Raw genomic sequence first — 27233 nt, 5'->3', positions numbered from 1 at the left:
AACCCGACCAGTTACGGAAGAACGCCACTTCTAGCAATGCAAATAAATACAGTAAAAAATAAAAAAAGGAGAGTGGTACCCAGTGGGTCTGGGGTTCGAGTCCCGCTTGGGGTGCCGTCCTGGGTGTGTCCCCTCCCCCTCTGGCCTTACGCCCTGTGTTACCGGGTAGGCTCCGGTTCCCTGCGACCCTGTATGGGACAAGCGGTTCTGAAAATGTGTGTGTGTGTGTGTGTGTGTGTGTGTGTGTGTGTGTGTGTGTGTGTGTGTGTGTGTGTGTGTGTGAGTGGTACCCCCACCCCGAAAAAAAAAAGAAAAACAGATAAACACCTGTGCTTTGATGTAGAAGTGCGCTGTCATAAAAATAATACTGACAATTTAAATTTAGATCAAAGATACTCTTAAATTGCATCAAGGTGGAACGGGTAAATATTTCTATAGTTCTCTAGACTGTTTTAAGAAAACTTACAAAAATGGCCTGTTATTACGTGCTCTATGGGTATTTTTTCCCCCACAGGTGAACCAGAGCGCCATCCTGCGGTACGCTTGAGAAAGCCCTGCCAGTGATGACTAAGGGAGCTAACAGGTAGACTGCTGGCCCCTGGGGGGTCATGCACACAGTGCTGTGTGTGGAGGCCGGATGAGACCGTCATCAGGAAGCTCACGTTCTCCTTCGCAAACGCTGAAATGCGAACGGAACGCAGCCACAACGGGCACCTGCCCGCCGATAGCGACAGAGAGCCATCGCAGGGTCAGGAAAATGAGGAAAGGAAGCACGGCAACCAGGGAAACATGTGCAATGTGTTATTTCTTCCAAATAAGACCTGTTCTGTCCTACAGAAAGCCTGAAAGGTGATTAGACCCCCAGGCTCGTTGAGATAAGGACGCAACCCCTGTCCCGACAACGGAGGACACGAACTGACGTGTGCTGAACCACAGACACGAGCACAGACACCAACTGGGCGGCACTTTGCACGTGTCTGCATGTTTTTAGGTCTGGCACTCGGGAGAGATATAGCGCACACACATTTAATTTGAATTTAACCTCTAGATGTTTTTGAGCACAAAGTTTACATGGTTCAGCTTTGATGCAATGAAATGTCAGCTCTGTGACCTGAAATCACTTTAGATTCTAGACTGATCTTAATCTTGTGTTCTGATACCTGCACCAGCCGTCTTTTGTACATTTTTTCCAAATTATATTAACTAGTATTTTGCAAACACCTTTGCCAAAGGTAACTTACAATGGTAGATATACTGCACAAACCTCTCTAGAATCCTTCACCCATTCATACAGCACAGTGGTGTAACGCGCACACACACACACACACACACACACACACACACACAATTATACATTAATGGAAATTTAGATTCTCTAGGAGGGGGGTGTGGTGGCGCAGCAAGTTTGGCTGGGTCCTGCTCTCTGGTGAATCTGGGGTTTGAGTCCTGCTTGGGGTGCTTTGTGATGGACTGGCATCCTGTCCTGGGTGTGTCTCCTCCCCCTTCAGCCTTGTGCCCTGTGTTGCCAGGTTAGGCTCCAGCTTGCTGCGACCCTGTTTGGGATAAGTGGTTTCCAACTGTGTGTGTGTAGATTCCCTAGATCAGCAGAAACATTAAAAATTCCTCTCCCCAAAAAACAGCACTGCACACTGATGCCACTTGGTGAAGCAAAGAAAATACCTACTACTGCTTAAAAAAAAAAAAAAAAAAAAAAAAAAACAAAAATCACATTTTGTACTTCCATTTAGGCATTTGACAGGCTGCAGGGCAGCAAACACAAAGGACCACCTAAATGCACCAAAGGGGGCTTTGATAGTAAGCTTGGCAGGGAGGATCAAGTGATTTGATCGCTTAAAGAAAATCCCAGAAACCATCAAACCGGAGAAGGACAGCGTGGGGCCTCAGAACGGCAGGGCAGTTTGAGCCCAGCGGTGGTCCGACAGGGTGGGCACCTGGAGGACAGTAACCGCAGCCAGCAGCCCTATGGGTTTTGGGGGGTCCTCACCACACCACCCAAGGAGCTGCTGCAGACAAAACCACAGCTCCACACAAACTGTGTGAATCCAGAGAGTGCAGTAAGAACTATGGGAAACGTACCACTAGGTCTTATCCATGACTGCCCCCTGCTACACCTGGTGCAGAGGAACTGTGGACAAAATCCTGGAGACGCTGTTCAACTTCCACTCTGAGCATTTTACCATGTTTCTTCATTTGCACCTTGCTGGGAAAATATGATGCAAACTGCTTCCTTCAAGGTGCACTTCTCTGCTCCCGGCAATGACAGCGGAATGAAAGACAAAAATAAAAATAATGTATTTTCACGAGAGCATTAGGACTACCATGATTACTGAAAACATTTTGTTTCTCACACACATCAAAAGTCCATTTGCACACTGTAGGATTATTAACCCTGATTCCCAAATTAAGCTAAAGAAAATGTGGCTTCAGAAATACACATTTATTTCTATTCATATTTACTTGTTCTCAACACCCCTTTATTCATCTCCGAATATTAAAACATGATACATGCTACAGTACTGGAGGTAAAGACCAGCAAATATGAAAAATCAAAGACGTGTCAGTGCTGTGGAGTAGAGACATGTCTTGACTAATTTGAGTCCAGAAATGTGGACCTGCAGAAGACTAGTATTCAGGTCCAGGTGAACAGAGAAGGAGGACAGGGTGATGCCAGACTGCAATATATCAATTAATCAATATCATACGTGCAGAGCAACTCTATACATGCAAAAGGCGGCTATACTAAGTTAACTAGAGCAAACAGGTGGATGTAAGGGGAACGTAGAGCGAGAAACAACGAGGAAGAAAAAGAAGCCAGCATCCTGGTCCTGCTCAGCTATAGTTTAGGTGCCAGCAAGGAAGATGGTAAGGAAACCTGGTGTTTTTTTTCCAACAGATGTGAGAAGCCCTGTCAGCATTCCAGCAAGGCCACACGAAGTCATCAGCAGCGAGCAGGAACACAGTATGGGGGCTATGTGGGCTCCCCCATGGCCAGATGTGTCTAAATAAGATGGCTGTCCTGCCAGTTAATAAGGTCAGCCTCTGGCTCCGGCAAGATGAGCAAACAAGCGGGTTGCTGGCAGGCCTTCGGCACGGCCTTGGCGCGGCGACCATCCAGCTCCTGAAAGAGCCCAACGGGACCGGTTCTGCTCCTCTCAAAGTTACTACACATCTCCCCTTTCAGCAGGGCAAGGGAAAAGCAAACAGAAGCTTCTAGATTTTAACTCTGGACTAACCTGAGCGCCAACCACTCCGCTCCATGGAGAGGCTGTAAAGTGTAACATGACGCTAATGGTGAATAAAAATCATAAAATTATGATAATAACAGAAGCTTTACTGGTGCAACACATGAAAAAGTGCCACGCAGCTATACAGTAAATTTTTTAATTCAATATATTAGAACCCTTACACTGCTATAAATTATAATAACTCTTAAAAATTTTCTTGGTAAAAAAAGAAGCAGCCCGTGCCATGCACTTGGGCGTTATAAACGAGACAAACGACACAGAAGAGAACTACAGAAAGCGCCACATCTTTCTTCAAGTTCATATTATCAATGCCGTGGGTCACATCTTTAAACATTTATTACCTCCTGCTGCTTGACAGTTCCCACGAGAGCCTAGAAACCACTGGGGGATGGAAGCTCTTAGCAGCACATCGACCCAGTAAATCAGCCGTTCCGGATTATGCAGCACAATGCACAAAAATAATACGCGAACCATCAAGACAACTAAGTTCTGAGCGTTCAAAAGGAGTACACTTGCGTAGAACTGGAAGAAACTTCTGAATAAGACATTTAGCCTTATTTGATGGGATGGGGGGTCCAAGAGGAGGCTGACGGAACTGGGAATATCTAAACTGACGGCTGCAGTCTTGGCACGCCGCTCAGACAAGCCCCTTTATTTCCGAGCCAGCAGCCTTTCTCTGGAAATACATTTTTTACTCAGTGCTATTCTTAGCGGTTTGCATTTTTCATTCAACAGCATGGGCATATTTAAATATTTACATTCATGAAATTTCTTCCGTTGTTCGCTGTACAATGATAAATCTTAACACTAAAGGCAAAAGAGACCCACCAAAGAGCAGCATCAGTCCAGGTAGAGGATGCAGGACAAATGGACAGACAACAGGAATTAGAGCCAAAAGAGTATACAGAATGAGCCGCTTCACGGGTCACTACATGAGAGCCTTCGGCTCCCTTTAGAAGTGCGGAGTGATGATTTAAACCTTTGTTGGAGCCAGTGTTACGGGCCAACAAATCCTGGTCAAAGCAGCAAAGGTTTAAATTCTCACCTCGCTACACGTGGAGTGTCACAATCACTTTCATATTAGACTCTGTTCAATAGACCACTACCTGTGTACATTTGCATCTATTCATTTAACTAACACTTTTCTCCAAAGTGACTTACAATGTTAAGGTCACAATTATTTACTCATTTATACAGCTGGGTAATGTTACTGGAGCAATTTAGGGTAAGTACCTTGCTCAAGGGTGGTGACTAAAGAGGTGGGGATTAAACCTGCGACCTTGGGTCCAAAGGCAGAAGCCCTAACCACTATGCAACGGCTGCCCCCAATGCACCATAATGTGCACCAGAAAAAACAACGCTGTCAAATGGGCTGTGCTACAATAATCATATGTCTGTATCTAAAGCTCTTCAGCTGTTCATGCACTTTTCCTCACTCTGAGTCATGTTTCCCATCGGAGGAGTGTCCACTTAATACATAAATGTAAATGCGTACTGCACATTGTCGGTACTGAACTCAAAGAGCCCGAGGACGTTCATAGACATGAGGGTATCTGCATTCTCTTGCTGCCAAGACCTGCTAAAATAAGGTTCTCTCTGGCCTGATAAAACAGCAGGTTCTTCCCAGAGCTGCAGGACATGAGTTTCAAGTTTGTGGTCATGACCTGACCCCAGTGACTTATGATACAGCAGTATCCCTCGCACCAGACATATGCCTGTCAGCTTTATAATTACTGGGCTCTGTTCACATGGGGCCCTGGAGTTCTCATTAACCTCCTGACGCTGTGCGCACACTGTCCTTAGCACATCTACATGCTGCATCTGAGGAATTCATGTTTAATGGAAGATATCTCTCTCTCTAGGGGCGTGCGGTGGTGCGGCAGGTTCGACCCGTTTGACCGGTGCCTCTCTGGGTGAGGGGTCTGGGGTTAGAGTCCTGCTTGGGGTGCATGGTGGATCTGTGTTTCTCCCTTTGTTTGCCTCCCCCAACTTGCAGAGGAAGGACCTGGCAACCTGCCTCTGTTCCTCCCTTGACTTGCCTTGAAAACCACGTGAATGGTCGCTACGGGTCAGGTTTGACTTGGCACCTTGCATGCACATGCATCTCTCTCTCTCTCTGTCTCCGCCCCCCCTGAAGTTCTGAATCGCAGCCACAGGTTTCTTCTTCGAAACTGCAATGTTCAGACCATCTTCAATGATTCGACAGTTGCAAAGTGACCCCACAGACACCGAAAGCTGTTCTCCCCACACCCCAAAAAGCCCATCCTACCATAACGCAAGACGCAATAAAGAGAGCAACATGAAGACGCACTGTTCTGCAGCACCCCCATCACCTCTGTAGCAGCCCTCAAAAACCAGCATGACCACTAACACGAAGAAGGATTAACAGAGACCAAGGACCACAAGCCGCTGCTTTTTTACACATGGTCCCAACCTGTGACACTGAACAAAACGGACAACTGTCATTAACGCTGATGGTGTGAGAATTTTTCCTGTTCGGAAACAGGCCCTCCGGGGACAAAACCGTCTTTATCATTCTGGGCCAAGGCCAGCCCCCATCATAAAGACACCTACCACTAGCTGCAGTGGTACATCCTAACATTTAGATTAAACAAGGTAGAAACTAAATCTTTTCACAACAGCAAGCAAGCAAATTGGGAAAAAAGTTTAAATTACTTGGGTGCAATTTTCATTCATCAGTGATAGTACGTAAATATTGCAGTAAGATGTACAGTATGTTCATATTAATGTGTCTCCAGTCTTCCTCCCTACCAGTTTCTAATTACTACTAACTAGGGAACCGTTTCCTTATTATTAGGCTGCTTCTGATTTTGTATTTGACTGAAATTTTTTCCAAGATCACAATTTATTTTTCGATTTTAGTAGCAACATTTAGCGTCCCCAAATTTCAGCACCTCTCTAAGTTGACCTAATTACACAACTAACTCTGAAAGCTGGGTAGTTTTTACTGGACTAGTTCAAGGTAAGTATAATGATTTGAACCAAGGTCCTTAGCAACGTCTTCGGTCAGTACGGCACCTGCAGGCTGTAAATGAAAACATAACTCTTACAAATGTAACGTCTGGACTGACACGAACATGGACGGGTATTACTGTAACGCCCGGACGTAGCTGTAAAGTTTGAGGATTCGACTACAGCGTTTAAACAAGTCGACGGAGCAGATTAGAAAGTGTAAGGGCACAGGTGATATGAACATGGACTGAAGAGACGTACAGAATATTCTTACAAGGACAATATACGAAGCAGGGGTACGGGACCAGAGCTGGCACACAGCAACATGATGTATACAGCGCTAGAACATGGGACCTCAAAAGAAGCACAGAGGACCGGTGCAGACAGGGAATGGAACTTTGAAATAACAGGCAGGTAAATGAATATCATATGGTTATCATAGGCAAAGCAGTACAGAGCTGATTATTAAGCCGTGACCTGGTGGTATCCCTTCAGCTCTTTTAAAGAATTAGTTTGGGGTGAGGTGTGCTGACAGAAGGGGGCGTGGTGGCACGATGGGCTTGGCTGGGTCCTGCTCTCTGGTGGGTCTGGGGTTTGAGTCTTGCTTGGGGTGCCTTGCGGCGGACTGGCGTCCCGTCCTGGGTGTGTCCCCTCCCCTCCAGCCTTGCGCCTTGTGTTGCTGGGCTAGGCTTCGGTTTGCCGTGACCCTGCTCGGGACAAGCGCTTTTAGACTCTGTGTGTGTGTGTGTGTGTGTGTGTGTGTGTGTGTGTGTGTGTGTGTGTGTGTGTGTGTGTGCTTATGGAGCTGGGTGGATCCAAAGTGACACCTCTCGTGTAACACCCTTCGCACTTTTTAAACCTTTTACTGATTGCGACTCGCTAGGGGAAGTGACTTTGGAGTCAGGAACAAATCAGGTTCTCATTTCAGATTGCATTTGTGTTCGTAAACTGGGAAGTGCCAGTGATGCTAAAATAAAAACTTTTACGGCCTAAACAACAAATGTTCAGTGTGTGGCTCATGACCATGTGGTCAGACTGACGCAAAACATTTAGGATGTATCAGTCACAGCTTCACGTGATGCTCCTAGAATGTGCAGAGGGGGTGGAAACAGATTCAGGGCTGGTTTTCATTTACAGCATGTACTTGGACCCTTCTTGAATTTTTTTAAGTATTGTTTTTTTTTGTTCTTCGCTCTGTGTTTGAAGAACAGTGCCTCGAGGGTTTAGTTCAGGAGAAACTCGGCAGCCCTACCTCCGCTTTGCTGGCGGGCGGCCGGCCCCCGGTGCCTTGACAGCATCCAGCTCTCAGCTCCTCTTGCTCTCATGAAACAATGAAACAAGAACAAACAGCTCTACAGAATGTACCGAATCAGAATTCTATAAAGAAGGCCACGGGAGGCACTCCAGAAGGTCCTGGTTGAAGGCGTCCCGTTTTCCCTGAGCTCAGTGACCCGTCTTGCAGAGGGACGAGAATCACATAAAAGGTTGGGCCATACTGGAGATCCAGCTTTCTGGAAGATGTTTCATAAGCTTATCTCAGTGGGTTCTGGAACTCCCCTTCTGTGTCACCAGCTCCCCTCTGCAACAATGAATCTCTATGTGCAACAGTGATGAAAGACAATTACCATGAATTACCACAGCTATCAGCGTAAACACTTTTCTGACCCAATAACACACAAGTTATTGTCTGCAAATTGCTTCAAAAGCCTTACAATGGGCAAAAGGCTATTGCGTGGGCCTAAACTGCTCCTGAAAGGCACAGAAGAAGGTGGGTGAAGAAGTTTGTTGGTGGTTCTTTGGGAGAAGAGGTCTAAGTGTCCAAAGTCAGTGGATTTTTTTTTTCCTCAGCAGTTCTGGGCAGATGCTGGCAGTGCGCCCGGTGGGGCGAACTTAAACTCCTGCTGTAGCCATCTGCTGGGCTTTAAAATAAATCAAACAATCTGTTGAGCCGTGGATGATCGAGTTTCCGCGTGCGTGGCTGCCCGCCTGCCTGGAGCCGCCACTGTTGCCGCCGTTCGCTCCTTCGCTAGGGTCCTGGCAGCAGGAAGCCTCGTCCACTCTTCACAGAGAGAAATGAGACCCCCAGGTCCTGGCTCACAACAAGCCCTATTTTTAACCAGAGCTACAGAAATATGTATCACACAATGGACTATCTATGAGCTGTCCAAATAACAACACACACACACACACATTTTCAGAACCGCTTGTCCCAGACAGGGTCACGGGGAACCGGAGCCCACCCGGTAACACAGGGCGTAAGGCCGGAGGGGGAGGGGACACACCCAGGACAGGACGCCAGTCTGTCGCAAGGCACCCCAAGCGGGACTCGAACCCCAGACCCACCGGAGAGCAGGACTGCAGTCCAACCCACTGCGCCACCGCACCCCCTTCTCCAAATAACAACATTTCCCTTAAAATAAGCATATTTTACATTTAAAACATTGGCAGTTTTCCTGTTTAATAATTTAGCTCTAGAGTATAAGCACTGCCATATTGACAAGTACCCTATCTGTACTTTGTAACCTGAGCAGAGGACACCTGCAGCTGAAAGGGATACCTAGCACACGTAAGAACCCATAGCCGGCAGCGGTCAGGTTAAAAAGAAACTCCGAGACCCTCACTTCAGCACTGCTTCCTCTTGTTCAGCCTTCCTTCAGCTACTCAATATAAACAGGCCTGAGCTTATTCCATTAAAGTGCATCAGCAAAGTGTCCGGCAACGAACAAGGTCTGTCCACATCCGTCTCACGATGGGCTTCATGATGATGCGGCAATGACATCTGACAGCTGTCTCATTATAACTCCAACAGCAGGCCTCTATGTACAGCACCCACTCTATGTGAAAGCCACATGAATGAGCGACCGTGGCTGAGGGTTGCTAAGGAACGCAAACTCACTGCCTTTTCTCTCCCCCGTGGCCCGAGGGCTTGAAGGAGCGCGAGCCAGAGGAGTGAGTCAGTCAGGAAACGAGGAGAGCCCTGCTCCCACCTGCAGCTCTGCCATCTGTGTTCAGACACCTCCCTGTCACCTGCTCACGCTGCCCATGGTTACTGTAGCGGCCTGAGGGCCCTAAAGCGTACCAGGGTTCAAATTAAGAAACACCGTACCAATTCCTAGTGCGCACAAGAGCCATACCCTCACTTTTTTTGTCCTACACCCCCATGAAAAGATAAAGCCAGAAGAAAACATTCAACTGCAGATTTAGCATGACCTCTATCTAGGGGCTTTGAATGGCTGTATACGTTCAGTTTGATACGAAGCCAAGGCGTGGGTTACTTTAATGCACCTGGACAGCTGTTGCTCCTCGTCACTCACCGAGTCCCCATCAGACAGGCAAACCATGTGCTGAAGGAGCGTGCCAGGGCAGGCACTGGTGGTCCCGTGGCCAATTAATCTGGCTCCTTGTGGCACACAAAGCCAACAGTGAAATGACAGCACAAAAATGGGATCCTGGTCAAAAGAAGTAATTCTTTATGTCCTGGAAAATGATAAAAAGTCAAAAAAAAAGGAAAAACTTTGATTTCAGAATTTCACTCTTCTCTGTATATGGTTCCAACATGGAGGACTGTTTGCTAGAGGTGCTCTGATTCCCTGTTCATATTAGTGCTCATATGTCAGTACTGTTGGACGATAGAGTGTACTGGGATCAGTACAAATGATAGAGAGGGGGGAGGCTCCATCTACACTGCTGTTTAGGTCTCAGTGACACACCAACAGCCTGGGAACCACTGGCAGGGACACACTGCACTTCAACGCCAGACAGAACCGCTGTCTTTCAGGCCATACACCGTAAGGCCCATTCTTACTCTCTTATACTCAACTTTTAGCTGAAAGTTTTGGGAAATGAGGATTCTCCCCTTTTTAGTCTCAGCGATATATTCAGGAGCTGGGAGGAGTTTCCCTCAATGCGTAGTTCCCACTGCTGGGGCCAGGAGCTCCAGATCACACGGCGCTCTCCTCAAAGGAAGGCGGCACAAGAGGAGGTTGCCACTCTGCATCTCTTTCCACCCGAGAAGTATGCAAGAGGAGAAAAATAAACAATGACTGTAGTCACCGCCGTGTCCAGCCATGAAAGCCCTTTCAGCAAGTGGTGCCAGGGCTCTCAGCAGGCCCACAGGGAATAAACACCTCACGCTGCGATGCGGCTCCTCGGGCCCTGTCAGTAAACAATGCTCCCTCTGGGCGTACAGAGTCCATTCACGCAGCCTCGCACCCACATCAGGGGCTCGGCTACTGAAAAGGCCCCGGGGTGGGCTGGGGACAGGCATGTGGCTCAGGGCCAAAGGCGTTCAGGGCCGTTGGGAACTACGGGGCTGCCAGGTCAACTGTTCGGCATGAGAGACTCTCACACCGGGGGTGGCCCTGGCATTGAGAGGCAGAGGCCCCCCGAAGACCCCACCCCAACAAGTCAACTTTCTCAGGTCTGAAGATAAATTGGAGCATTCATGAAGGGGCTGGCACCAAAACCACCACACTGCGAGGTACGTGAAGCTCCGTGTGCTTCAGGCATCACAACCAGCGACAGATAGTTTTTTTTTTTCACCAAGCTTGGACAAGTAGAACTTGTCAAAGAAAAAAGAAAAGAAAAAAAAAAATCTAATCAAGGGTTTGCTGATACTCCCTGGACTCAATACTGCCAGCATCAGAAGGTGTGATAATGAAATTCCTGCATCCCTTGTGCGATGTCCAAACACAATCATCCAGCGACTCTAATGTCGTTAAACAGTCCAGTCCTGGTCCTCCTGTCAGACTGAAGCCAAAGACAGCACTTCACAGGTAAATTTTCTCCACCTTCTTTCCCAAGCACACTGAAATACTGAAGCACACAAACTGCCGGGGCCAAGAGCAACTTGAGCAAATTAAATGAGAATATTTCAACAACAGCTAGACAGCTGGGGTCAGCTGGTAGTGGAGCAGTTAAAAACATGCACTTTTAAAGGTTGCAGGTTCAAGGCCCACTCTCCACTACGGTTGTAGCGCTCTTGAGTAAAGACCTTATCCTGAAATACTCTAGTCAAAAATGCCCAGTTATAGAAATTCAGGTTTTTTGGGGAAAAGCATCAGATAAGCAATGAAGTAATAAGAAAATAATAATAAAAACAGTATCACGAGAGATAATCAGCCTGAAAAAGGATGTTGGGTGGAATTTATTATTATTATTATTATTATTATTATTATAACAAAAGTTCTTCCAAGATCCTGGTTAGCATTTTGCTTTCTAGTTCATAAGGTGTCAAACTCAGCACATCAAGTCTATGGGGAGGGCAGACTGAATTGCTAAACTGAATTTCAGGAAATTACATCAAACCCAGCCTAGCCAGAGTCTTCTCTGAACAGCATTTCTGGAGTTGGAAGCTTTTGCTTTCCTCAAAGCTGTTTTCCTTCATTCTACAGCATCTGGAGCATCTGTTTAAGCTTTCTGCCTTTTTTTCCTTGTGAAAAAATCCCGGAGAGATCACAAATGATCCATCAGTGGTGCTAACACCTCTCAGCGGCTTTTCAGTCTGCACAGATTCTGTTTTCTATTAAAGTCGGTCCCATCCGGTGATTCGACAGGGCTGGAAGGTGTTGGGTTTGCATCCGTGAGTCAGTCGACCGTGTGTAGGGAGGAAGAAATGTGAGTGGTGACAGGGAAAGACTGAGGACTGACATGGAAGTGCAGGATTTCTGCTATTACACCTGCAGGACATGCATGCAGTCAAGGGGGTTATTAGATGACGAACAATAAAACACACAGTCAGCTATGAGGAAAATTCAAAAAGACTGAAATAATCGAGCTGCCCTTGCAATAGCTTTAAATAGTTCATAGTTCTGTAAAGGAGGGCATGAAAGGGAACTGCGCACAGGCAGGTTGTCTTGTACCACAGTGTGACACCTTGACCTGAGCGAGGTAAAAAGCATCACCCTGGTTCAACTCCAACTCAGTTTGGCAACATTCAAAATGAGAGCAATACTATAATCTGGAACTCATTTCAGTGCCAAACCAACAAGAAAAGAAGAGCGAAAGATTAAAGCATGATGACAAAACTGGATCTGTGGTCTGTGCTGGTGATTTTTACCCGCATTTTTGAGGATGGTAATGTTGAGATACGTATTTATACCTGTACCTGATACTTCACAACACATTCAAACTTCCAATAAATCTCAGTCTACTGCCATTTATTATCAATGTCAGGCAAGAGAGGATTACATTCTTCTCTCTTGTGTACCCAGGACTGTAGACACCAAAAATATATATACAAAGTCTGCTCTTTATCACCTTTTCGTTTGTTTTCTGAGTATCTGCCTCAACAGGCAAGGGCATGAACTATGGAGAAGCAGTTTCATTTACCACTAAACTAGTGAAAAGTCACTGCAAATCTTAGAAAAAACCAGGCACAGAGCGCTGCTTTGTTTCACCCACACCTTAACACACACAGAAGTTATTCCCAGTAACCTTCACTGGTCTTTCACACCTGACAGAATCAGCAGCAGGTGACGGTGACACTTAATTTACTTTCCGTTTATGACTACAGGGTAAAAGGTGCACATGTAAGAAAGACCAAGTCTTTGCCAAAGCACTTAATTTGAAAACCTAAGAAATAAAACAATTTTAACTGTTTTTATGCACTTGCTTGCTGTTGCACACATTTTGTTCTTAGTTATTAGTTATTTGCTGTGGTGAACATCCTAACTAGAGGAGGCAGTAATGGAATAAATTATCTATTCCTGTGAACCAGCATAGCAGTTGACACAAGGACTCAACATTGCACATGGGGGTAAAATGAAACACAAGTGTCACGGAGCTGTTAGAGGGATCGTAGACCAGCTGCCTCTTATGGTGGACCTGGGACAGCTGTTGCCCCACCAGCCCAAACACACATCCAACCCACACTTCTGGCACAGTACTGCCACTTACTGCCTAGAACAAGAGCAGCAATGTTGTGCTGGAGGGGATACCTGTAATGGGAAAGGGTGGATCTCCAGTAGGGTCCCATCACACCTCTTCCTGTTCTTCATTTTATCCTCCCACACCACCAACATGCAATCCAGCTCTCCTCTCAGACTGCCCAGAGGTGGGAAAATAGTCAATACTCAATAAAATACTATGAATACGAATACAATGACAATATTCAATAAAAGCGCTTTAAAGGCATGAAGTAAAAACACAGCAGCACAGTGGAGCAGTGAGTAGTGCTGCCACCTCATAGTGCCTGGGATATTCGGTCATAGGTTTGAATCTGGCTCAGTTTGTATGGAGTTTGCATGTTCTCTACATGTCTGCGTAGCTTTTCTCGGGGCAATCTGGCTTCCTCCCGCCGTCCAAAGACATGCAATTCAGGTGAACAGGTGATGCTAAATTGTCCTTCATGTCAGAAAGCGTGTGTGTGTGTGTGTGTTTGCGCATGGCTACCCTGCAATGCACTGGCATCCCATCCAGGGTGTTACCCCCTTCAGCCTTGCACCCAGTGATTCTGGGATAGGCTTTGTGGACCGCGGAAACTTCTATCAGGAAAATCAGTTGCTGAAAATGGATGGATGAGGTAGAAAGAGACATCCAAAAATCTGCTTGAGTATGTTAAAAAGTATCAAGTTTCTTTGAGCCAGATTATGTTTTTTATAATCCTTAATATTAACCAGCAATGTTACAGCTCAAATATACATTTGTAACTTTCACAGAAAAAAAAAGTCTTATTGACAATGTACTGTATAATATATAACAGCAGCAATTATAAGCAAACAAGCGTTACACTTTGACAGCTTTTGAATGAAATGGGCCAGTGTTTTAACCTTTCGTTTTTTATAGTGCCTGAAATTTGCCTTACTCGTCAACACATGACAGTAACTTACTGAGTAAGTAACACACAAATGCCTGTTAGCACAGTGAATTTGCTTTATTTCAATAACAAAACAGGAGCAACTCACCAAATGACTCCACAAACTTTGATAAGGACGGCAAAGGAAAAAGCTTTATTCTAACTTACGGAACTTATTTATACTCATTTTTCCACAAAGCCATTTCTATCATCACATCTCTGCCAGTAAATGAACACGGTTGCCAGTCAAAGCAGAACAAAACTCAAGTGCAAATTTGATTGGTCAGTAACAAACTCAGCCTGGTCAACACTCACCTCTGATTGGTCTCACTGCACATTGAAATCCAAGGTGTAGAGTGATAGGATTGGTTTAAATGAAACTGGCAGACAGCCAAAAGTGGCCAATGAAATCCATAGAAAAAGTCAGCTGACAGCGCAGAGGCATTCCTCCTGTTTGACAAATGGTTTTAAACTGAGAAAGTTCAACATTAAAAGTGAAAAACTTAAAAGTAATAAGAAGATAGAGGCCGAAACATAACAGAGTAAAAGTACATTTTATTTCCTTTCTGCCTCTGAGAGTGGCTGCTCTAAAACGATCCCTGCCTTCTCTCTGCTATTCAACATCTCAACTTGTTTCGCTGTCCATCCATTACTACTTTTATCCTTAAAAACGGTCAAATAGCAACATATTTTACAGCAACTGTATCACAATTACAGCAGAAAAGGAGAACAAGAATTCTAATTGTAACTTGAGCAAAAGCTGCCGTAAGGGAATCTTTCTGCCAGCCATTCCTACAGAATGCAAATAATATGGCATTTGTGAGGAAAAAGACCACATTCTTGGTTACATTTCTCATTTTCATAGATTACACGTAGAAACATAACAGCATATAGCCTACATTCTTTACCAAATCCAGCGGTTAGGGGTTTAAAAGCCCCGACAGAGGAACCCGCAGCACACACTGGTTTGAGGAAGAACACAGCAGGCCATCGACAGACAGGGTCTCTGCTCTTGTGGGATCCCTCTTTTTTCAGTCCTCCCTGCATTACTGATTTTCCCTGGGGCCGTGGAGCCTCAGACAACACCATTCATCTTCACAGGCCACACAGCTGGGGTGATACCAGGTGACTGTGATTTAGAGGGTCCCCAAGGTTTCCTGCATGGGGATCCCGCCATCACTAAGAGTCTAACAATCGATCTACATTGCTGATCTCAGGAATAATCCTAGAATGAAAAAATACTAGTCCCAAAACCGTGTGTGTATGTTTAGGTGCGCGTGCACCGTAGGATTATGAACTCTTTTTTGCCAGTTATAGCAAAGGTCAGTCCCTTCCTAAAAGCAATGGATTAACAGCAGATCCAAAGTTATAAGACCACGGGTCAAAAGCATATCTGCAGAATGTTGATATTATCAAAGATGGTGTGTTAAGCATTCTTAGTAAAAAGTCATTCGCATTTTTCAAATTAAAAAAAAAAAACTTCTAAAATACCTTGAAAGACAATGGATAACATTTATATTTTGCACCTGACTTATGCATTCTGCATCAGTTTAATTATCATCTCATTCTTGTCCACCTTAGAGATGAATTAGGTTATAGTCTGTGAGATTTCTGCCTTATTTTTGCTTGTCCGGCACGCATATCATTGCTGGTTTGCTTAAACTCATGATGGAAAAGAACAACAAGCAAAAGATTACATGACCGAGGCTCCAAAGGCATGCTTTAGAGATTACACTTTTTCCAGCCAGTCCTCACTGGAGACAGTCACCAGCAGCTCATGCAAAGGAGCAACCTTTTCACATACCTCCACCCAGCAATCATGTGGAGACAATCCACAAGGAAACATGGAAAGCCTTGAAGATCTGGACCCTCTATGTGTGGTTGTTCATCTTCCTGACATATCAATACCCTCCTTTGTCAGGAACTGATTTTGTAAGAACATACGTATAAACCTCTGTGCTGTTATATAAAAAAAAGCTGCTGAGGGAAAGCAGATTGTGGAGATGATTCAAGAAGATACTAGAACCACTATGTTCATTTACCCCCCAGCCCCACCTGTTAAGGAGATAATGATCAAGTCTGCTAGTACTGCCAGCAGATGTGTCAATCTGTGCCATGAGCAGGATGGCATCCATGCCTTGGAGTAGATCTCATGTCACTGGAAGCCTGTGGCCACCTGTCTACCGTAAGCCACAAAGCTGAAATCATTCAAGTTGAGCCAGAGAAGGGTTTGGCTGGGGTTTCCCGAAAGCACTTTATAGTTAAAGAGCCCTCCAAACTGCAAAACACATCTTATGCACCTCACACCAACGTTTTTATTCCAGGATGATCCGGCATTATTGTGTAGGCAAATATAAGGCGGTTCTCCAGGGTGCAGAATGAAGCTGGTTTTAGAGTAAAACAAAATAAAAAGAGTAGTATACAGCTCCACTAGCAAGCATGAGCACAGAGGTGATCTCTTGCTAAAAACAAAACACCCAAGATTGTACTCCCACCCTATTTTCTCCAGATATCTTGTTTCCAGTGATGGGACCTCTAAGTGTTCAGAAGGGAAAAATTACATTGACAGGGGTGACTGTTTTTTCAGCTCAATGGTCCAGCACAGCATGACAGAAACAACATTCGATGGAGCTGAATCAGCCACTGCCCATGACCCATGACCCCTGGGGTTCTGGTTTCTAAATGTACTGTACTAGATTTTGAAGGCTGCCTGGAACCCCCAGGTAACCCAAGTGACAGCCAGCCCAGTGTCTTATTACCTCTACACACTCTTCTCCAGAGTCACACCGTTTGCTGCGCAGCACTTGATCTCCTACAGGAGATTCTCTTGCTGCACCCTGACAAAACCACGGTTTTCACCACAAAATTCAAACACGTTGTCAATGGAGGGAAAAAGCAAACAATGAATTAATGAAATAGCCACAGTCAAAGAGTGTGAATCAAAAAGGGTTCACCGCTGGAGATCTATCGGCAGAGACAACCTCTTCAGATCCTCCAGTTAGATAAAACTTAGGCCGGCTATGCATAAACACGCACGAACTGATGAACAGGAGAGAAGCTCAATAAAATTGGCATTTTTGCAGGTATTTACACCAATACAGGCACTTTCAATCCATGGGAAATACCTTGTGCTTTGCAGCTTGGGAACTCCCATCTTGCCCACTGTTGGGTTCCCCACTGGTCATCAACTTGACTTTACATTCCACACACGAGCCAATGATCAGCTTATTCCCATCATCCATCACGAGTGTGCCGCTCAACCTGGGCGCGTACAGGAAGATGGGCAGTCGGGCTACACGGACTGCCTGCAGACCCAGGCGCCGCCTCCTCTCCCTCTGGCAGAAGAAGCACACGAAAGTGTCGCAGCGGTACCGACGGGACCAGGGGCTGCCGGAGGGCTGTCCCACCTGAGCCTCATGTCGGGCCCACTGGGCACACAGGTCATGATAGCAGAGCACGCAGGTGGACACCAAGCCTGTGGAGTCAACAGGTTTGGCACGTGGAGCAGGCGTCTTGGTGCCGAGGAAGGGGAAAAAAGGTTCGCTTTTCCCGCAGCACACAGGGGGGTTAACACGCAACTGGAAGTCTCCTCCTGTCCCTGACTCTGCCCCACACAGGTAGCAGACAGAGGCACTTGTACTGGTGGGCCCCTCTCCCTCTCCCAGTGCCTGGTGGTACCTCCTGAGGAAGGCTGTGGCAGAGGTGATAAGCTCTTCGCTCTGGTTCAGGCAGTAGGTTGCCCAGATGTCCTCCAGGATTCTGAAGCAGAGTGTGCAGCAGCTCACCTGTCGGTCGTGCGGCGCCTTGGCCCCCGGGGGGCATGGCAGAAATCCAATGAAGGGGAAGTACATGGAACGGCTAGTCTTGCCTCTTCTGGCAGGCAAGAAGGCCACCCTGACAGCCTCAGCGCACCCCCGACCGCACAGGTAGCAGGCTTCCCTGGTGACCCCCAGGGGCACCGTGTACAGTCGCTGAAGCACAGGTATGCCCGCCAGCTCGAAGGTCCCCCACTGATGCGCCAGTGAGTCGTGACAGCGTGCACACACCAGGGCACACCCCTCCAGACTCAGGGGCACTGCTCTCGGAGGTGGGGTGTGCAGCCAGAGGAAGGGGAAGAAAGGGTGGTTTGCATGTCGCTCCCGCTTCTGCAGCCACACTTTGAAGTGACCCCCCCGAGGCAGTTCACTTTCGCAGATGTAGCAAACGTGCCCGTCCACAGAGCCGACGCACTCGGGCTTCGACACCACACCTGTGGATTCAGTCTGGTCCCTGTTCGGCCCCTCACCATATTGCTTGCACCTGCTACCATCATCATCATCATCTTCACCACCATCACTATTGTCACCATACCCACTCTGAGGGTCAGCTGCTACATTTATCTCATCGCTGCCAGCCTGACCGCTTCCATCTGACCTGTACAGTTTACTTTCCACTCGGGCATCAAGGTACAAGTTGGGAACCCTGAAAGCTCCTGAAGGCGAGAGTCTGGAAAGCACATCCTCAGCACCCACTGCCCTGTGACGCCGTGGTGCCACACGCGGCTGCGTGACCCTCACTGGACATCGCCTCTTCTTGTTGCTCACGGTGACTCCGTTGTGCGACTCGGGTGTGTCAAGAGAAGGGCTACCGGTGCACAGCTGGAAACGATCCAGAGACACGCGCCCGGGATGCCAACGCCCGTGGGACTCCCGCGATGGACCGCCACGGAAAGGCCTCTTGGAACGGCCACCCATCCACACCTTGATTCCTTCGCTTTCCGCGATGCTCTCGCTGCAGGTGTGTCTGCTGCGCACAACAACAGGCGTGTCCTCGTGCGCTGCGCACGCGCCAGTCTCGTCCGGGCTGCGGCAGGACAGCTGCCGCTCGCGGGGGGTCCGTTCGGCCTCGCACTCGTGCGGTCTCTTGAGCCAGTACACACGCTTGTCCAGCGGCGTGCCCGCGCGCTCGAAGGCGTCCCACTGCGCGCCCAGGAAGAGGTGGCACACGGCGCACACGCGCGCGCTCCCGTCGGCGCCCGGCTCCTGCGCCCCGGGCGCCGGGTGCGAGCGCTGCAGGAAGGGGAAGCATGGCGCGCCGCCGTCCCCACGCGGACGCACCTGCAGGCTGCGCTCCTTGCCAGGTGTCACGGCGGCCCCGCACACGAAGCAGTGCACGCGCCGCAGCGCCGCGCGCCCCGCACCCCTGCCCCGGTCGGCGGGACGAAGCGCAGCCATAAGCGGGACTCCTCCGGTGCCTGTTCCCGCGCAGCGCGGTTATTCAGCGCTAATAGGAAGCGGTGCCGACAGCCGAGCGCGGATCCACGGCATCACCGATGAGGGAAACGCCGGCGCGTCCGCGCTCCTCTCAGAGTCCAAGGAAACTAAAAGTGAACGGAAGTAAGTGAAAGTGCACGAGGGAGTGAACTATAATATGCGCAGCCCCGCGGCGGGTCCAAAGTGGCCAGAAAAGCAACTGAAAGGAAAAGGCGAAATCGGTGCGATCGCGCGGCGCCTCGCACCTCTGCCCGATGATGTACCGATGATCGCTTCGTCGTGGAGAGAGGAAGGAGAGCGGAACGAGCGCGCATCGCTCACAGCTCATCCATCATCCCGCGCGCGGATGTGGACAGCGCCATCTCCGCTCCCCTCCATCACCTGCACGACCAAACGAAAGTGTGTCAAAGTGGTATTCGATCAGGATGCAGCGGAGGGCGATTCCCATGGCAGCGTCACACACATCTGCGTTTTTTTTTTTTTTTTTTGCAGAACTTAATCTCTTATTTATTATTAGTCATTTCAGAAACAAACGTGGACGTTATCTGACTTCAAATCATTCCGGAAGTCTCTCATACATTTCTATTTCTTATATAATATTATAATATATGCTCAAGCCAGGTGTGCTTTCTGAGGTGACGCTCCGGACCGGAGTCATACCTGTAGCGTGTCACTCGGAGATGTGCCGTGATTTTCCGTCTGCGCAGGCGCACTGTAACTGTTTCAGTGCCTGGACATTATAGCAAAGGGCAAGCAAATGGCACTGGAGTATGGTGAAAACACGTGGTATTTATTTTTAGTATGCCTTAAACAGACTTTATCCTTCATACTGACATCTAACACACAGAGCTTTTAACATATTAAGTTCAGACTAAGAAAGAGTGTGTAATCCTAATCATAATGGTGTAAACTTTAGGACTCAAGTTCTCATACAATAATTCAACATGAAATGAGCACAAAATACACACACACTTTCTGAACCGCTTGTCCCATACGGGGTTGCAGGGAACCGGAGCCTACCCGGCAACACAGGGCATAAGGCCGGAGGGGGAGGGGACACATCCAGGACGGGACACCAGTCCGCCGCAAGGCACCCCAAGCGGGACACAAACCCCAGACCCACTGGAGAGCAGGACCCAGTCCAACCCACTGCGCCACCGCACCCCCTTAAGCAGAAAATATTTTTTTGGAAAAAAAAAAAAACCTTCTAGATACATACAAATCCTCAAAAACTTTTATATTTGTAGAGAACGAAATATACAGTGCTGCTTGAAAGTAAGCGAAGGCCTTGTGTACCATCGTTTTACCACAAAAACTAGAAAAACCACATTATTTAATGAGAAGCACACACACACACACATCTTCAGAGCCGCTTGTCCCATATGGGGTCACGGGGAACCGGAGCCTACCCGGCAACACAGGGCGTAAGGCCGGAGGGGGAGGGGACACACCCAGGACGGGACGCCAGTCCGTCGCAAGGTACCCCAAGCGGGACTCGAACCCCAGACCCACCAGACAGCAGGACTGTGGTCCAACCCACTGCGCCACCGCACCCCTAATGAGAAGCAGTCTGATATAATAGGTGTGTAATGACCAATTCCATATGTTGGATTAGAGGAAATCACGCGTGCAGCAGAAGCACGGAAGTAGTGCAGGTGCAATAATAAGTGAACCCCAAGTTGCATTGGTTAAATGCATGTTAAATGTAGGTAAATGGAATCAGGTGTGTAAATCAATCATTAGTTTAAGACTTATGATTTAGATGTTATGATTGTTTCAATATTTTAAACAAGAATAAAGGCCATCCCTACAGGGTTCACTTACTTTCAACCAGCACCCTAGTGCGTACATGTCTGAACACTTGCCATTAATTCTGCGGGCAAATTATACAGGTAGAGAGCTTTCTGTACGGGAGGTCACTCAGTGGCACCCTGAACCACCGCTGCTCTCCAGACTGAAGGACATATGGGAGTACAGCACACAAGTGAGGGACCACAACGAGGTGCAAAGTGATCAGCTGTGATTGTTTACAGAGAGCTTTCGAGTGGCACTGTTGACACCTCAGCTACACGAACAGCGGTGAAGCGATGAAAAGGATGAACGTGGTGAGTGCTGCTCCTTCCATCATTGTACTCCGGGACAGGCCTTCGTGACGCCACCGTGAACGGAGCAGCGTGAGGAACACAGAAGCGCAGCACATTTCAGAAAGTCCATTTGGCAGCGCATGCACACTGATGTCAGCACCGCTTGGAAACACAAGTCTCGCAGGACAGAAGCAGCATAAATCATGAATGAAATTACAATCTGTGTATGCAATATATTACAGAATACAAGTTATTAGTTTTATTGATTTTCTGTCTTAGTGAAGGGGTGTGTTCATCACTGAGTGGCCTAATGTCGATGGCCACGTTCCTTAACTAATCTTCCTAATGATTAAATGTTTATGGGTTTGTCGCTTAACTACACTGGCCATTCATTGTTTTTGTGTTGTTTCACAATTTTAACCTGTATTAACAGTCCTCCAGTATTGCAGAAGCAGGACATGAGGGAAGAGAATGGCGAGACTTGCAGCTTTGCAACTGAGGATAAAAAACACTGCGCCAAACTGCTGTAGTTGATGGTAAAACACACATGATGTCCCATACTGTATACCCATGAGGAAAAAAACAAGCTGCGAATGAGCCATGCTTCATACTTGTGAGTCCCCCCAATAGCGCCCTGCGGTGTCAGAACCGCACGGTGGCTGATCAGAAAATCAAACGAGGCTCTTGGTATTCACGGTGTCCCTTACAAAACATGTCTTCCATATGTGCATTAAGTTCAATTTTCTTCAAAGAAACTTCCAGCCTAAACCCCCTACCGGCAACCATCTGGGCTGGAAACCAAATCACTGTTTGTGATGCTGAAAGCAGCTTGAGGTTTTCTTTCCACTGTGCGTGTGTGCAAGTGATCGAAAGTAATCTCTTGTCCAGGGCCGCGTCTTGAGCGATACTCGGTATATTGCTGCTGTCTATTTTTCATTTTTTACATTTTTTCCCCTCCAGTTTACCATAGTCGGAGCTGGTGGGATGTTAAAGGCTGGCGATGCCATGGTATGGATGGAGGGGATGAAATGTGTGTGGGGAGGCTGAGGGGCTGGACTTGGAGTGTCAGGCCCAGTGAAGAGCTGCCATCATGAGACTGAGACACAGGTGGAGCCAGTAACCCTCTGTTGTGTCCAAGCGGTCCACTTACACCAGTTCCTTTTAGTGGCTCCAGTTTAAATTTTGTATACTTCTTTTGGCCACACAGTGTTTTGTTCGTTTGTACATCTGAAACACAATGAAAAGATGCACTATGCTCTCATAGCTTTATGTTTAAGCCTTCAAAATTCAATTCAGTTCATTTTTATAAACAGCTCTTGTCACACAGTGACAGACACAGTGAGTAAAGTTCAGAGGGATAATATAAATAGATGGCTATACATTAGATTACAGCAATACTTATACAGTTATTAAAGCTATGAGTAAGCCAACCTGCTATTGAGGAAAAGAAAACAAAAACTCCCAACCCAAAGGCAGAGGAGAAAAAAAAAAAACCTCTGGGGGTCCAAGTGCCAGTGGCTGCCCACCTCCTGGGCATTCTACATAGAAAAAAGACTTAAGCAAACATATACAGCTATTTATTATTATTATTATTAGTTGTAGTAGTAGTAGTAATAACTTATACAGCTATTTATAATATTAGTGCAGTCACTAGAAGCCAATAAATGGATTCATTGATTTTCAGATTCAGATATGCTGGTCTCATCCACTATGGCACAGAGTCATCAGCTCCCGTCAACATGGAATCGAAAACTGTTTATTCTTCTTGTCCATAAGACAGTGCAATGAGAAAACACATTACAGTGATGCATCTTTCATAAGGATGTGCGCCACCACCAGTATACAAATACTTCCCTGTCATTAATCTAAAAGATTTTCTGTCCGAACATATTGCAGCATAAAGCTTGCTTGTGTCTTACAATGACGATTATAATCAATAAGACCTGTAGATGTACAGTAACAGCTATGGAGGCCAAGGTTCAGCATTCAGCTTCCTGGACTTGTTCCAGACAGTGACGGCATCTAGAGCGGGACAATAGCTCCTCGCATCTGGGAGACATTACACATCCCCTCCGGTTTCGACACCAAATCGGGAATTCATTTACGGTCGAGATGCTGAGGTACCGCAGCGTTCTCCCATAAGTAGTCAGTGGGAATATGCTGGAGCGTCTGCCGTGAAAGTAATTGGACGCTGACGCAAGTTGGAGCACTTTCAAAGAAGAGCGAGAAACATGAAAAGGAAATAAGGCACTTGGGTCAAGATCACTTGCAGAAGACGGTTTTCCTAAAGTGTATTTTCCCTTAAAATGCAAGATTCTTCTCTCCCGCACATGTTGCCAAAAGGGGACAGTCTTCACTACCTGGTACTTTTTTTACACTCGGCTCAGTGCAGGTAAAATCAAACAAGACACATTATTCTTTTTTACTAAAAATGCTTTAACGTAAAACGTACATTCTGTTTAATTCCATGTTTTCATAGTTCAGTGGAGCTTTTAGAACAGACGGTACGCACTTGTTGGTGCAAATTTGTTCAGCGTCTTCAGAATTACCTAATTACAATACGACATGACATAAAAAAATCTAAAAAACGTGCTGAGCCTTGATAAAGGAGGAATCTGGTCTGCAGTGAACTTCCTCATGTTGTTTGGATTCCATTATGTGGCTCTTGGTCGGCGCTATGGTCCTTGCTTATTTGTCTAGCGGTATGTGTGTGTGTGTGTGTGTGTGTGTGTGTGTGTGTGAGAGAGAGAGAGAGAGAGAGAGAGAGAGAGAGAGAGAGAGACTGCCTGTTCCTCCTTCTGTCCCTCTCCTTCTGTCTCCGCGCTAAGCAGTGTCCAGGCGTCCAACAGCCTTGTCTCTGGAGATCTCCTGGTTGGTGGCCAGACACAGAGGCTAAGAGCTCCAGCTCCATATGCAGCAGCGACCCAAACAGAGCAGCAAGCGTGTCATGAACAAAGAGGAAATGGGTCTTTTTGATTGATTTCTTCAACAGATGTGAGGTATACGGAACTCTTTCAATTCTGCGGTAGCAGGAAGTGTGGATGGATGAGTGGTTAAAGGATGGTCCACATACCTGCTTTTACACTGACCTCTGACAGCACCCGCTGACTGGACTGTTCATGTGCACTGATTTTCACCCAAAGGCGTTATATTGTGCTATTTTTAACTTTTAGTTAATACAGGGAAATGTAACCAGTTGCAGCTCAGAAGAAGCTGAAGATATTTACCGCGTTGTAAATGATGAAGAGCACCTTTCACCCTGGGAAAAGTGATGGTGCAGAGTAATAAAGACATTTACATTAATTTATTTAGCAGACACTTTTCTCCAAAGCTTCTTCCAATGAACTCTATGTAGGGTTATCAGCCCACACACCTTATTGACCAAGGTGACTTACACTGGGTCACTCATCCCTACATCAGTGGAACACACACACTCTGGGTGAACCCGAACAGCAGGTCTTTGGGCCATGGGAGGAAACCAGAGCACCCAGAGGAAAGCCACACAGAAATGGGGCAAACTCCACACAGATCGAGTGGGAATTGAACACACGTCCTCTCACACCACCCAGGCTCTGTGAGAGAGCAGCGCTACTCACTGTGCCACCATGCCACCTACACATGTGCAGCACTGAGTTTTAATGACGAATGTGGTGTAAAAGAGGAAGGTGGTGGAACCGGTGCAGAAACCGACAGAGTCGGGGTCCTCCGGCTTCATCCACTGCAGATTCGGGGTCCGGAAACCAACGAAGCGTTTATTTATTCCCCATCTGATATGCGGAGGCAAAGGTGCCCAAGCAGAACGCTGCACGAGTTTTACTGCAGTGTTTCATGGAAAATTTTCTAATAACCCTCAATGTGAGGAAACGATCAAATTAACTCAGCAAAACTCTTCATCTTTCTTAGATCTCGCCATCTTTTCTAAATGCTTTTCTGCCCCAACTCTTGGCAATTTCTATTTCCAGGTAGATGAAGTGTCAGTCAAAATGAGTGATGGGCTCATTAGACGAGTACGTCGGTTTTGAGTGGCAGCTTCAGGAATTTACTCTGCCATCCTGCTCCGAGTTCAATAACCTTGATCGTAATACAAAAGTGCCTGAGGCTTATGCATCTAAATGATCTGTTCTTTCACACTCTAACTTCCTCAAAGTTTCGATTAAATTATTACCGTCATCACTTTGGTTTATTTTGTGCCTTCCCACCCTTTTTTATCTTTTGCATACTAATCCGTGAAAGGTTCAAAGTTTAGACTTCGAAATAAGAATCACAATGAGGCCTGAGAGCCAGCTTGAATCTAACTGGTAATTATTTCAGAATTTCAACAACTTTAAAGAAGTAGCAAAGGATGTAATTTACCAAGATTTACCGTATTTCTGCAGATTGGTTTCTGCACAACATATCGCATAGTGCACATTATAACTGACTTACATATATTCTCAAAGCAAAGACAAGATACGTTTTAACCACGTTTACTGCATTTTACAGAAATGACACCTGGCTTGTGCGAGTTTTGCTCTGTGATTCAGCCTATTTTCAGATCACATTTGCTTGCACCCCATGTCCAAAGAGAAAATGGAAAAAAAAGTTAGCAATCCATCTTCCAGAAAAAAAGGATTCTATTTTACACAAGTTTATGATTCTAAGAATCATAACTGTAAACAAAGTAATGGAAAGTTATGTTTCACCGAACATTTCTGGAGCAAAAACAGAACACCAGGGTCTATGTCTTGTGGCCACTATCTGGCGCGCTCTTCACATTTCGGACAAATCCCACTTCAAAACCTTGGGCAGGAGACGCGGCTGCAGCGTTGGAGACGGCTGCTGTCTCGCTCAGAATAACCCACAGAAAATAATAACAAAGACACAAAAATGCTAAATTCTTTTCTTTTCCCATAGAATCGCTGCGCAAATGCACGGACAGAAGGGAGCCTTTCGGAGGTTTCATGGCTCTCGAGGGGTTTGGGAAATACAGGCTTCCTGGCCCAGGATCTGGAAACGTACAAATTGGTGTGCAGCGGCGACCCGCTGGAGCCTGGAGGTTTCATTGGCCCTCTGTGGCCGGGCAGCGCTGTGGGAAAGCCTGAGACGGGGCACCTTCGGAAAGGAACCCCACCGGCCCCTATCGAGCCCAGAGGGCCGTCCTCTATCCTCCCCCATCTCACGTACGTAGAGTATGACAATGCAGCAATCTTGGTTCAGGGGCTCGAAGGTATGAGAGCAGGGCACCTCCAACTGCTGTGTGTTTCGTGCCATTCTCTGGGTCACAACATGAGCGTAAATATACATCGTTCTGATTTTTAATGAAACATATTTCAAACCAGGGGGCGCAGTAGCGTGGTGGCAAAGTGGTGCGGTGGCAGAGTTGCACAGTGGGTTGAACCGGGTCCTGCTCTCCGGTGGGTCTGGGGTTCAGGGTTCGTGTCTCGCTTGGGGTGCCTTGCGATGGAGTGGTGTCCCACCCTGGGTGTGTCCCCTCCCCCTCCGGCCTTTCGCCCTCTGTTGCCGGGTTAGGCTCAAGCTCCCCGCGACCCCATAAGGGACAAGTGGCTTCAGATGATGTGTGTGATATTTCAAACCAAGTGCTTCGTTCAAATGAGTTCTTATTTCCAGTTAGAAAAAAAGGAAAGGAAAAAGGTTAAGGTAACAGTTCCCGGTGTGTTCTTGTACAGAACGTGTTCTTTTATAGTTCTTCTGTCAGCCAATTTGCCCTGAACACGCTGTGTACTTTCAGCTCCGAGCGCACGCGTCAAGCAGAAATCCAGCGAGGCATTTGGAATTGCAGCCCCATCAAGTTTTAGAGCTTTGTTCTGATTAGTCAACGATGCAAGATGCCTCTCTGGAGATCCGTGTGGTCTCTTTGAGCCAG

The 27233-nt window shown here is 46.9% G+C and overlaps 1 protein-coding gene across 3 annotated transcripts in view; it reads right to left on the bottom strand.

Moving 5' to 3' along the window:
• Window positions 1–17275, bottom strand: part of LOC108926330 (genetic suppressor element 1-like) — a 161860-nt gene extending 144585 nt beyond the window's left edge. For all 3 annotated transcript variants that reach the window (XM_018738967.1, XM_018738968.1, XM_018738969.1), the window contains exon 1: window positions 17160–17275. In XM_018738967.1, coding sequence (XP_018594483.1) covers window positions 17160–17219 — 60 coding nt within the window. In that variant the 5' untranslated portion in view covers window positions 17220–17275. The remainder of the gene's footprint in view (window positions 1–17159) is intronic.
• Between the last annotated feature and the right edge of the window lie 9958 nt (window positions 17276–27233).

Source organism: Scleropages formosus, chromosome 7 (assembly GCF_900964775.1).
Source record: "Scleropages formosus chromosome 7, fSclFor1.1, whole genome shotgun sequence".
Taxonomy (NCBI): Eukaryota; Metazoa; Chordata; class Actinopteri; order Osteoglossiformes; family Osteoglossidae; genus Scleropages; species Scleropages formosus.
This window is presented reverse-complemented; position numbering and strand designations above follow the sequence as displayed.